The following is a 12,691-nucleotide window of genomic DNA, read 5'->3' as shown; positions in this document are numbered from 1 at the left end:
CATCACTTTAATGTTGCCACTGGGAAATGTGGAGCTTATTTGAATGGCCTCTTATACTGCTGGAGAGCTTGATCTATAATAATACATCAGTTTAATAGTATAGTTTGTATTTTATATTAATAATCTAAATTTGCTTGTAACTAAAGTTAAAAAAAATAAATGTAGTAGAGTAAAAAGTACAATAATTGCCTCCAAAATGTAGTGGAGTAGAACTATAAAGTAGCATAAAATGGAATAACTCAAGTGGGTACTTGATTAAATGTACTTGTAGTGACATTCCATCACTTTGTTTTATTGTTGTTTTATGGCATTGTTATCAAACACATTACTTATTGTGGTTGTTTATTTCCATTTAGAAATATTGTTTTAAAGTCTGAAGCACTTAGGGCTGCATATTTGCCTGAAAGGTGCAACACAAATAAAGTTATGATTATTACTGCTATTAATCAAAACACAAGTAGTACAACTCCTACTCCTACAAGGTTTCCCTCAGTTACAGCGATCTGATTAGACAAGACAATGTAGCCTCCCTGTGGTCCAGACAAGCTAGTGCTGCACGCATTCAGATATGTTTGTTTCAGCACAGACTGAAGACACACCAATGAACTACAGAAACTGTATTAGCTTTATTAGAGGTGTGTAGGACTCACAGCAACAGCCCGACATGTTGCCCAATACATTCAGTAGTAGGACAGCTGTGTCTCAGTGGACAAACAACAGCCGTGTTTGGGTTGAAATAAGTTAAATGCAAGAAGGACAAAGGGTTTCACTTCATAACGAATACATTAACCAAACTAATAAACATGGAAAGGGTTAGGTGTAACTCAAACAGGTGTAGTATAGTGTTTTCACTGTTCCACACAGTAAACTGTATTGATTGTCAGTTCAGGTAAAGTATAGATGCAAACAAAGTGCTCAAACCACTTAAAAAACAGTCAGGAGGTGTCTATGTTAAGATGAAAAATATTGCATAGACTGTTTGTGTGTACAGTTTCATTTCAGTATTAGGCTACTATCAAACAACTCTCTTGTTATTATAAAATTGCGTAGAAGACTACTGAAGAGAGGCACACTAATATGCACTCTGCAGTGCCAGAGAGTTTGCACATGAATGTTTGTTCTAGATGCTCAGTGTCAGGGGCCCGGTGCTCTGAACGGCCTTCATGACGGAGCGGACCACTTCAGAGGTGGAGCCTTGGCCGCCCAGGTCCGCCGTGTGCAGCTGGAGGACAAAGGACACGACCAAACAACGTGAGCCCAACATCTCAATTTTTTTTTTATAGCACCTTTCATACAGAAAGTGTGGCTCAAAAGGACTTTACAACAAAGTGAAGAGACCGCAAAACAAACAAGATCATATTAAAACAATAAAATCAGTTACCAAATAAGCAACAAACAACAGAGGCTGCAAATATATGCCAAGAACAATAGAGTATGTACAAATCAAAACATCTGCCGATTTATTTATTTATTTGTGCGATAGTATGCGTTTAAAAAAAAAAAACTAAAAAAAAAACGAAGCAGAAGAGCTAAGAGGCGGTGAGGGATTATAAAAGGACAAAGAATGTGTAGCGTGTGCCGTGGCGTACCCTAGTCTCAGTGACCGTGGACAGGATGGCTCTGCGGATCATGCGGGCGTAAGCGTGGAGCCTCAGGTGATCCAGCAGCAGGCAGGAGGCCAGCAGCATGGCCGTGGGGTTGGCCGTGTTTTGGTTAGCAATGCTCTTCCCGGTGTTCCTGGTGCCCTGCACATAGATAGAGCATGTTGACAGTAATAAATGGAGATGTCATCATCAGGGGTGTAGCAGCTTTGACATCTGATTATTTACAATGTTGCTGTAGTGCTGAAATACTCTTGTACTCAATTAAGTTTGCACAAAGAAGGAGCAATGGCTAAAGTAAGAGTAAAGGATATTCTTATCATCATCGTCATCATACTTATGGAATTTAGTCTTTTTTAATACCTATAAATATATGTAATGGAGCAAGACATCAATATTTCAGTCAACGAAGGCTTGAAAAACAATTAAGTTGCACTAATCAATATTTTTATATAAGCAATGGATGAAATGAATGTATGGAATGTAAAAGGTTGTCGTGCATAGTGACGAGCCCTCCTTTGTAGAGAGCATTGTGTCTTTGGTTTTCCAGGCTGCAACTTTTCTGTTAAACCCAACTCTGATAAACCCACTGTCATCCCAAATTACAGACAGACACGGTAAACATACCATAGTGGAACATTTAACAACCAAAGAGCCAGATATTTCCCTCAGGAGTTGGTGGAGACCAAAAACAGAACTTAAAGGTGCCGTAGGTAGGATTGTGAAGATCCAGGACTTAGCCAAAAAATTCGAACATCGACAACTTCTCAGTCCCTCCCCCCTTTCCGCTAAAGCCCAAAACGGTCTCCTAAGCCCCTCTCCCCACAAGGGAGAATGAATGCATGTGCATGAGCAGTGATTGACACGCAGTTAGACACACCCCCCCCGGCCCTGATTGGTGCATCTGAACAGGGAGCTGTGGAAATTTTGCAAATCGCGCTACAGGCTGTAAGTGGTGCCAGAGGAGCCAGATTTATTTTTTAAATACCTGCTGCATGTAGTTGTACTTGTAACATAGGGTCATGTTTCGGATTCGGATCTCTTTCAAAATGTAATGGCTTCTTCCTCGGCCCATGCTACACCCTCCCGCCAAGTTTCATGACAATTGGACCAGTAGTTTTTCTGTAATTCTGCCGACAGACAGACAGACAGACAAACAAACCAACCAACAACAAACAGACAAACCGAGCCGAAAACATAACCTCCTTGGAGGAGGTAATGAATGCTAATAATGCTCTGTTTCTGCTGGATGTGAAGATCAACAACTGTTTGCTAACACGTCGCCGTATCAACTCTATAAAGTGATAATCTGTCAGTGTTGTGTTTACAGCTTGTAGCCAAAAATGAATGCACATTTAACCCTTGTGTTGTCTTCCCGTCAACCATGCAACTTTTTGTTTATCTGGGTCAAAATGTAAACTTTTTTTCAACGTTTTGGAAGTCTCTTTCGACACTTTTGTTGCTTTTCCACCGATGTTTTTGTCACTTTTTCACGTTTTTTTTCTGCACCTTTTGATGTTTTTGAAGCTTTTCCCGACATTTTTGTCACTTTTTTCAACGTTCTTTTATAAAAAAAAAAATTCAAATGCTATGAAATTGAATAACACTTGTGAAGGAGCCATAAAAAAAAAATAAAATTCTTTTGAAAATTTGGTTGAAAGAAACCCAAATTTCTGATATAGAAACTTTTTGAAAATGAGTCAAATTTGACCCGAGGACAACAGGAGGGTTAAGAGACCTTTTTTGTACGGTCTCTGTGCCTTTCCCTCGTTTGATGTGTTTCCTCTCACCGTCTCAAACACGGCATAGTCCTCTCCATAGTTGGCTCCCGGCACCAGACCCGGTCCACCAACCAGCCCGGCGCACACATTGCTCACTACGTTGCCGTACAGGTTGGGCATGACCATCACATCGAACTGCTGGGGCCTGGAAACCAGCTAACACACACAAATAAACAGTGGGGGAAGAAATATTCACATCCTTTACTTAAGTAAAAGTACTAATACTACACTGTAAAAATACTCTGTTACAAGTAAAAGTCCTGCATTGAAAATGTTACTTAAGTAAAAGTATGTAAGTATCATCAGGAAAATGTACTTAAAGTATTAGAAGTAAAAGTGCTCGATGCAGAAAAATCCTCCCATTTTAGAAAGTGGAAAGGATCCAAACAGTTGTGTGTTTAATGGTCTAATCATTTCAGCTGGACTTGTAGGCCGTTATATTGTTGGCTAGTTTAATTTATAATAAAACATCAGATTTTATAAACTACATGTGTTTGTAAAGTAACTAAAGCTGTCAGATGAATGTAGTGGAGTAAAAAGTACAATATTTCTCTCTGAAATGTAGCGGAGGCATGAAAAGAAAAGACTCAAGTTAAGTACAAGTACCTCAACATTTGTACTTACAGTAAGAACAGTACTTGAGTAAATGTACCAACACTGTGAATAAAAAAGATAATCTCAGAACATTTTGAAGAAGTTTTTTTTCTCCAATTATAAATAAGGGGGGCCAGCATGAGACTGGGCTCAGAAGTGCCATTAATTTATCTTCCGACTGTACAAACTCTTTATTTAAACATGATCCCTGTTATCCTCCAGCCATAACCATCAGATTCATTATATCAAGAGAAATGTGAGGCGCTGCTGAACATGATGACGGTGATGATATAAACACCACATAGTGAGATGAGCAGCATGGCAGCGTGCAGACAAGCCCTAGCTACCTGCATGGTGGTGTTGTCCACAATCATGCTGTCGAAGGTGATGTCAGGGTAACCGCTGGCAACCTCCTTACAGCACTCCAGGAAGAGGCCGTCACCCAATTTCCTGCGCATACAAACACACACACACACACACACACACACACACACACACACACACACACAGAGACACACACACACACACACACACACACACACAGACACAGACAGAGACACACGCACAGACACACACAGACACACACAGACACACGCACAGACACACACAGAGACAGAGACACACACAGACAGAGACACAGACACACGCACAGACACAGACACACACAGACAGAGACACAGACACACACAGACACACGCACAGACACAGACACACACAGAGACACACACACACACACACACACATTAAGATGTTTCGTGTGTTTTATAGGGAAAGATGAATAAAAACAGGCAGGGTCGGGGCCTCTGAGCCGGCAGAAACTGACATGATGTTAGCTTTGTGTACAGCCGTGACTCGTCCGCGTCCTTTGGCCCTCGCAGTTCTGAACGCGTAGTCAGCAATGCGTAGAGATTTGGTCTTGGTGATGATCTTCAGACATTCAACAACGCCCGGTACACTCTGCGGAAACAGAGGGAGAGAAAGAGTGCAGTTACACAGAGGTTGGATTTGTTATGACGTGTGTTATTTCACTATCAAGGAAATTGTGAACCAAGGTTATAATAGTTTTTGAATTTTCAATTAGTTTTAGTTATTAGTTTTGACTTTTGGGTTTCATTTTAGTTTTTCAGAGTGTGTTTGCTAGTTTTTTGTTTAGTTTCAGTGTTTCCGAAAGATTTAGTTTTAGTTTTGATGTATTTAGTTTGAGTTAGTTTCTGTGGTTCAACAGTCTTTGGGTTTAGTGTCATGATGAGAAATGACAGAAATTCATGCTGTCTTTTTTTTCAGTAGTGAAATATAGTTAAACAACTACAACTGAAATGATTCACGTTCATTTTTGCTTATTTTATTTTAATTGTAAATATATATACTGTATATATATATATATATATATATATATATTCAAATAGTTTTTCTTGAAGGTTGTAGTTTTTTTTATTTAGTTTCAGTTTACTAATAATATTTTCTCCTGTTTCCCTGCTGTGAACACACACACCTCGTGCTCCAGGCTGCTGTACTCTCCCTCGGTGTTCTCCCTGATGATCATGACGTCGATGTTTCTGTGGCGTGTCCTCACTCCTGGTAGGGACTGGCAGTGCATCACATTGGCATACAAATCCAGAGTGGTGCTGCAGAGAGAGAGGACGAGGTGAAGGGAATAAAAGAGAAGGGTAGATAAGACGGATAGAGAGGCCGGAAAAAAAAATGGAGACGGATGGAAGATGAGAACAAACACTGTAACACCACTGCTTTATACCAACGCTACAGTTGTTGTTTAAGACAGAGATCTTCAACAGGGGGTCCGCGACCCCTAGGGGGTCCTCAGGGTTACTGCAGGGGGGCTGCCAATTTATTGAATTCGAAAGTTAAAAAAAAAAATACGTTAACATGAATACAACAAATTGTGAGCAAAGACAAATCAGCCTATTCGTGTAAAAAAACGAACATTTAACTTACACAACATTGATGATAGGCTTTACTAATCAAGGTAAGGTAGCCACTATGGTAGTAGTCTCACATTGCCAGACCTTCCTCCACAGCGCTGTGCAGGAAGGTCTGGCTAGTCCACACAACATTCTGGGATGGGAGAAAAACGTGCTCTGGTTTATTGGCATTTCTTTAAACCAATCACAATCGTCTCGGGCGGTGCTGTGCGCCGGACGGAGTAACGGTGCCTCTGCAAAATAACCTCAGGAAGGAACTTGTTTTGGTGGAACGTGTACGTTCAAAAGTTGTTTTAGTCGTGCAACAGAAAACTCAGATTGGACATATAGTCTAGCTAGCTGTCTGGATTTACCCTGCAGAGATCTGAGGAGCAGTTAACCATAGTCCTCAGAAATCCACCAGAGTTTAGAACGCCAACACAAAGGAAGCGAAAGGTGACGGACATCCGGTCGAAAAGAGTGACATCCGACGGCAACAGAGCAATCCCAGAAGTGGAACGACGTGGCTATAGACTTCTATGGCAGCCATTCACAGATACATTTCGGCTTAAGGATTCGCTGTGCCTTCCACATGTATGTTTAATATTTAAACATGATGTATAAATAATACATGAATATCCATTCATTTTCATCCATTTGGCCCAGTATAATAAGTAACACAATTTTATTCAATACATGTAGTAGGGGGTGCCTGCTCTGTTTTTCTTTCAGCTGAGCGGTCCTTGGACTTAAAAACTTTGAAGACCCCTGCTTTAACACAGCAGTGTTGAAAGTGGTGAAAGATGAAAACCATACCGGAGCAGGTTGTTTCTGGACTTGTAGGAGGGTGGCAGGTTGTGGTTGGTCTCAATGTTACCTGGATAAACAAACAAAAGGTACACCTGAAGAATGATAACTAAAATAGAGACATGACCCAACTAGATGAAGCAGAATGTCTGGACTTCGTTTTGAGTTACACTCTTCGCTTTATAAATGCTGAAATCCTAACAGAGCTTCTTTTTTTTTTAGCATATTTATTATTATATTATATTGATATATTTTCATCCTAAAGATTTACTGTGCCACATGTATGTTTAACATTAAAACATGATTTATAAAATCATGCCAATAATTATTAGGCTATTTGAATAGTTTAGTAGTCAATGCAAAAAAGGTACGTATTAAGGTACGTTATTGTAGGCCCAGATTAATATGCATCTTCATTTTATACAATATGTAGTAGGGGGTCCCTGATCCATCTCTCTTTCAGTTAAGGGGTCCTTGGCTTAAAAAACATTGAAGACCCCTGCTTTAGAGGATAAACCTTATGCATTCAGTGATCCTCTGAGCGTTTCTCTAGCGCCACCAGCAGGTTGACATTTTTTGCATTTTGAAACTGTTTTAGAGTGGTAGTGATTCAGCTGTGTGAGCATTGTACAGGGTGCAGTTTGTGGGACATTATGATTATTTTCAGATTTTCACACACACACACACACACACACACACACACACACACACACACACACACACACACACACACACACACACAAAACACGTACCTTTTAGTGCAACTCCATTGCGTCTAATAGCCATGATAGCATTATTGATGTCTTCTTCTGAGTCCATAGATGAGTCCACATTGACAACCTCAAAGTCCACTGGCACACAGCAGAACCTGATAATAAAGAACAGATGGAGATCACTTCAATATGACGGAGCTGAGGCATTTAGTGACAGTATGAGCTGGTTACTAGGTCTAGACGATTAATCAAAAAGTAGTCTATATCCACAACGTTTTCCAGGATTGCTCAGGTGCCGCTGGAAATTCAGCTGGATGTTCGTCACCTTCCGCTTTCTTTGTGTTGGCATTCTAAACTCCGGTGGATTTCTGAGGACTATGGTTAACTGCTCCTCAGATCTCTGCAGGGTAAATCCAGACAGCTAGCTAGACTATCTGTCCAATCTGAGTTTTCTGTTGCACGACTAAAACAACTTTTGAACGTACACATCTTCCACCGAAACAAGTTCCTTCCTGAGGTTATTTTGCAGAGGCACCGTGGCTCCGCCCGGCGCCTAGCGCCGCCCAAGACGATTTTGATTGGTTTACTGTAAAGAAATGCCAGTAAACCAGAAAACGTTTTTTTCCCATCCCAGAATGCTGTTTGGACTAGCCAGACCCTCCTCCACAGCGCTGTGGAGGAAGGTCTGGCAATGAGACCAATCGAAAAGTAAGCAAAACCAAAATTCAGAACCTCTAACCGACGTAATTTTTCCATGTCGGTTATTTGTTTTTTTAAATCCTGTTAGTACTTTTCCCACTGTGTGGGCAGTTAATTTTAGACACCAAAAAGACTAGTTAATATTAGAAAAAGGTTTATCGTTTGGGTTAAAACACTGGTCCCCTAAAGTAGTACTCCCGGGACACAAACGTCCGTTTCCTGGGTGAAAGTCTTGTGTTTTACTTTTGACATGGCAATATTTAAAATCATTTATTTTGTTTGCAAAACATACATTATACTTTTCTAGGAAACTTGTTTTTCACAATACAACTAAAATGTGACTTTTTTCATAAGTAGTTTCATTTCAAGCAATGTGTGCTTTTGATTTCAATTGACAAATAAATAATCGATAAAAGTAGATTAAAAAATATCTCACCTTTGATAGTTGAGAGTATTAACGGTACAAACCTTGTTTGTAAACTATGAGGGCAAAGAAAACACACAAACCAACTCAACAAAATAATCGTTTATTAATCGTAATCGAGGTAAAATGTTCAATTAATCGTGATTTTGATTTTAGGTCATATCGTCCAGCCCTCTGCTAATTTGAACAATGTGTGTGTGTGTGTGTGTGTGTGTGTGTGTGTGTGTGTGTGTGTGTGTGAATTCTCACCGGAATAGTTCACACACGTGGTTGGCCAGCTCTGGTCCGATGCCATCTCCGGGAATCAGAGTCACGGTGTGTCTGCCTCCGTACAGTGCCGGCGGAGGCTGTAACGCGCACACAAACAAACACAGAAAGTCAAAGTCCTCCCCACACAGCGCAGTAGATACTGTACATCCTCTACAAAACCACTGAGAAAACTCTAAGCTATTGGAAAGACACAGAACTTGTAATCCGTTGGCTCTTCTAACGAGTCCCAACACTAACGCTACACGTCTGTCTGTGTGTGCCGTAAGCAGCCATACTCACGATGGTCTGGTGTGGGTGGGTGGAGGAAGGAGGGATTCAGAGCAGAGGAGAGAAAACAGGGAGGTTATTCGGACAAAAAGGAGAGGGAAGACACACGGTGACCAGCAGCTTCCTGGTGGCATCACAAGCACATTGATGAGACAAAACAACGTTGGTGCTCCTGTGGACACGCAGTAAAAACATGTTGACATGTTTGTTTTGGGAATACCTTAAAGGTCCCATATTGTAAAAAGTGAGATTTCCATGCCTTTTCTTTTTATTATAAAACTATAGAAATATTGTGAAAGCATCAAAACGCTCAACCCACAGAGAAACTGTGTCTTTAAACGAGCCGTCAGGACTTCCTGTACGGTTGTGATGTCACAACTATTCTATATAGGTAGAAAGTGCCGTTACAGTGCTGTTACAGTAATTCCCCGGCTGCAATGACGGTGCAGAAATGCTGAGAACGCAGATGCGGAAGACCCAGAAACACTGACCAATCAGAGCAGACTGGGCTTTTTCAGGAGGGGGTCTTAAAGAGACAGGCGCTAAAACGGAGCGTTTCAGGCAGAGGGTGAATCCAGGTATATTCAGACAGACAGTATGAGATTAATAAAGTGTTTCTGAACATTAACCCATGTAAACAGGTTCTAGTAGAAACCCAAACTAGTAGTGAAGTATGAATCTGATCTGAGCATGATATGGAAGCTTTAAGGTGTACAACCGTAGGGTTATCAGGTTAGGAAGGTCATAAGGTAAACCAGGTGTGAGTGACACAGCTCCTTTTCAAAAATCCATTTTGTATCCAGAACAACTTACAGTGTAAGTGGACTTGTGTCTCTGATTACATGTAGCCGCACCGTAAACCTGTAAATACAGAGAAAAGGGTGTTATTTGCAGAGAAGATTTATGAATTAAGATCAAATGATAAATTGTACACAATGTCCTGAAATTAATTTGTGAGTTTAGTTCTTCTTTTTTGAGTTGATGAGATTATATTATCACCACAGTCAGGAACAAAAAGGTTTTGTCTGTCAAAGCGAGTTTAGGGCACCAACCAACAACTATTTTCATTGTTGTATTACTCCGCTATTATTTTCTCAATGAATCGATTAATTGTTTGGTCTATAAAATGTCAAACATTTTTGTAATTCTATTTCCCAGTTTCCAAGTTCATCTCATATTGGACAACAAACAGTCCAAACCCAAAGAAATACAGTTTACAGTCATAGAAAACTAAGAAAACCAGCAAATATTTCAATTTAAAGTGCTGGATCCAAAGAGTTATGTTTTGGACCTTTTTGTTCCATAAAATTAGTTTATTAAAATGATGAATCCATTATCAAAATTGTGGCGATTCATTATCAATTCATCAACCTACGTTTGAGCTCAAATTGAGTATATATTTGAAGGAGCTGTGGTCCTATCTACTCCTGGCTGTTTATGTTTACTGCATAATACTTCTATTACACTAACATTGTCATTCTCATATCATTATCATTAATAATATTGTGTACAGCTGTTTTTGCACTGATATTATCGTTCTCATGTCATTGTTATTGTGGTGTGTGCGGCTTATTTTTGCGTTTACGTGTTATACTAGTATAACAATGTGTACGGCTTATACTTGGATTTTTTACTTTTATTTGCTGTATTACTCTACGTGCCTCTTTAAATTTCCCCACAGGATAAATAAATACAATTTTGAGGTACTTGAACTTTACTTGAGTATTTCTTTATTGTATACTATACTCTGTTATTTTATGTTATAAATTAAGCCACCCAGCAGTATGAAATGTTACATGCTGAAACATTAGTGATGTTGACGTTAATTCATCACTATAACCAGTGATATAAAATGTATTATTCTGAAATTGGCCATTCTGAATACTTTTACTTTTTGTACTTTAGGTATATTTTGATGCCAATAATGCAGGCTACTTTTACTTTAGTAAGACTCTGTGTGTATATATATATATATATATATATATATATATATATACACACACACACACACACACACACACACACACACACACACACACACACACACTGTGGTATTGCTACTTTTACTTAAGTAACGTAAATGATGTGAATACTTCCTCCACCACTGCCATTAGTCGACAGAGTACTTGTTGTATTACAGTTTAAATAATTTACGACCCTGCAGGGACTGGAGCGGTTTAAGGATGCATTTACAGCCTGATCTCGCTAGGGAGAAAAAAGAAGAATGCTGCATAAGTAGCAATACATTTTCTCTGCAGAGGTTTACATTTGACATCAAGTTGACAAAGTGGTGCTGAAAGGACAGCGACATTACCCAAGCTAGCTTAGTTAGCCAACTAACCAACCAACCATTAATCAGCTTAGCTTCACTCACAGGCACACAGCTGTTCCAACAAACTAACTAGTAGCGTTAAACCGCTTAAAATGTTTTAAAAAGAGTCTTTTTTTGTATCTGCTGGTGAACTCAGAGACTGCTCCTACCCTGGTTAACCGGTTGCTGAACACGAGCTTCAGGGCTCCGGAGAGGGACCGCACAGACCGGGCCGTCATGTTCACTCTCCCTGCGGATTGATGCACGAAACGGGGGCGTGCTGCGCGCTCACAGTTAATCTATCTCTCTCTCTCTCTCTCTCTCTCTCTCTCTCTCTCTCTCTCTCTCTCTCTCTCTCTCTCTCTCTCTCTCTCTCTCTCTCTCTCTCTCTCTCTCTCTCTCTCTCTCTCTCTCTCTCTCTCTCTCTCTCTCTCTCTCTCTGCAGAACACCAACACTAACACATCACCGACGGTATGATAAAAACATCCATAACCAGCACAAGATTCACGCTTAGTGGTTTCTGTGACATATGAGAACTACTTTCAAAGTACTAGCTAGTGTTTAAAAATACAAAGATACACAGATAAAGGATCGTAACCCCACCAAGTGGAAAAGTCAGTGACCCGACGGCCCACCTGTGTGGAACAAATACACACAATGGCTGCAGTGTGTCTATCGTTCATCATATTTCCATAGTCAGTAAAAGCATATTTCTCTGAAAGTGATCCCAAAGAATTTCTAATAAGAGACGTAGACGGGCTTTGGTGATCCCAACGATATCGTTCGCCACCATATACTTCGCCACTGCCGTTGTCGTTATATATATATATATATATATATATATATATATATATATATATATATATATATAGTTGGTGTGGACTATACTTTTTATAGGTATCATCATTATAGTTATTGTTCTTGTTCTTTTTTTTAATCAGCGACGATACGGAGACATTGATACGAGCACATGTTAAGTTGAAGCAAGTCCTTCAAGCTTGCTGCGTGTCACCATGGTAACAGACAGCCTCGAGGGCCCGATGGCCTAGTTAGTTTGTTCCCCCATTTTTTTTTCTCGTGGCACTTTTTTTTCTTCGGAGGGCACCGAGTTGAACCACCAGGAGGCGACATACACACAGAGATTTAACATGAACGGGACAGTCAGCCCCATTCTACCTGTTACACGACTTATTCATTTTTCATGCACTAATAACGGCTAATTCATGTTTGATTTTTAAATTAACTGGTTTTCATTACTTAGCTATATGTTCACTGCTTAAGTATTTGTTAAGTACTTCAGTAGC

General features: G+C 40.0%; 1 protein-coding gene across 3 annotated transcripts; it reads right to left on the bottom strand.

Moving 5' to 3' along the window:
- Nucleotides 1-602: 602 nt before the first annotated feature.
- On the bottom strand, nt 603-11,757 carry LOC116059373 (isocitrate dehydrogenase [NAD] subunit gamma, mitochondrial-like). 3 transcript variants are annotated; one of them, XR_004107294.2, is made up of 13 exons: nt 11,557-11,625; nt 9,889-9,936; nt 9,088-9,093; nt 8,788-8,885; nt 7,455-7,570; nt 6,712-6,772; nt 5,469-5,601; nt 4,800-4,933; nt 4,324-4,426; nt 3,392-3,538; nt 1,590-1,745; nt 863-1,222; nt 635-645 (listed from the first exon to the last, which is right to left on the bottom strand). XR_004107294.2 is itself a non-coding variant. In XM_031312412.2 (12 exons), the coding sequence occupies exons 1-12, from the start codon at nt 11,623-11,625 to the stop codon at nt 1,121-1,123; spliced, it is 1,173 nt and encodes a 390-aa protein (XP_031168272.1). In that variant the 3' UTR covers nt 603-1,120. The 3 variants fall into 3 exon arrangements, 2 of the variants coding, with proteins under 2 accessions (XP_031168272.1, XP_031168284.1); XM_031312412.2 differs by having other exon boundaries at nt 603-1,222; XM_031312424.2 differs by lacking the exons at nt 635-645; nt 9,088-9,093 and having other exon boundaries at nt 1,121-1,222; nt 11,557-11,757.
- Between the last annotated feature and the right edge of the window lie 934 nt (nt 11,758-12,691).

The sequence above is a fragment of the Sander lucioperca genome, chromosome 12 (assembly GCF_008315115.2).
Source record: "Sander lucioperca isolate FBNREF2018 chromosome 12, SLUC_FBN_1.2, whole genome shotgun sequence".
Lineage (NCBI taxonomy): Eukaryota > Metazoa > Chordata > Actinopteri > Perciformes > Percidae > Sander > Sander lucioperca.
The sequence above is the reverse complement of the archived record's forward strand: the minus strand, read 5'-3'. Positions and strand labels throughout refer to the sequence as shown.

What these genes read in the sequence shown, in the direction of transcription:
- LOC116059373 (XM_031312412.2), bottom strand. Translation starts at nt 11,625, where the DNA reads ATGACGGCCCGGTCTGTGCGGTCCCTCTCCGGAGCCCTGAAGCTCGTG. An exon ending in ACAGCAGCCTGGAGCACGAG is followed by an intron (nt 4,934 to 5,468) that starts GTGTGTGTGTTC and finishes CTGTTTCCGCAG; the next exon opens with AGTGTACCGGGCGTTGTTGA. An exon ending in GTACACAAAGCTAACATCAT is followed by an intron (nt 4,427 to 4,799) that starts GTCAGTTTCTGC and finishes TTGTATGCGCAG; the next exon opens with GAAATTGGGTGACGGCCTCT.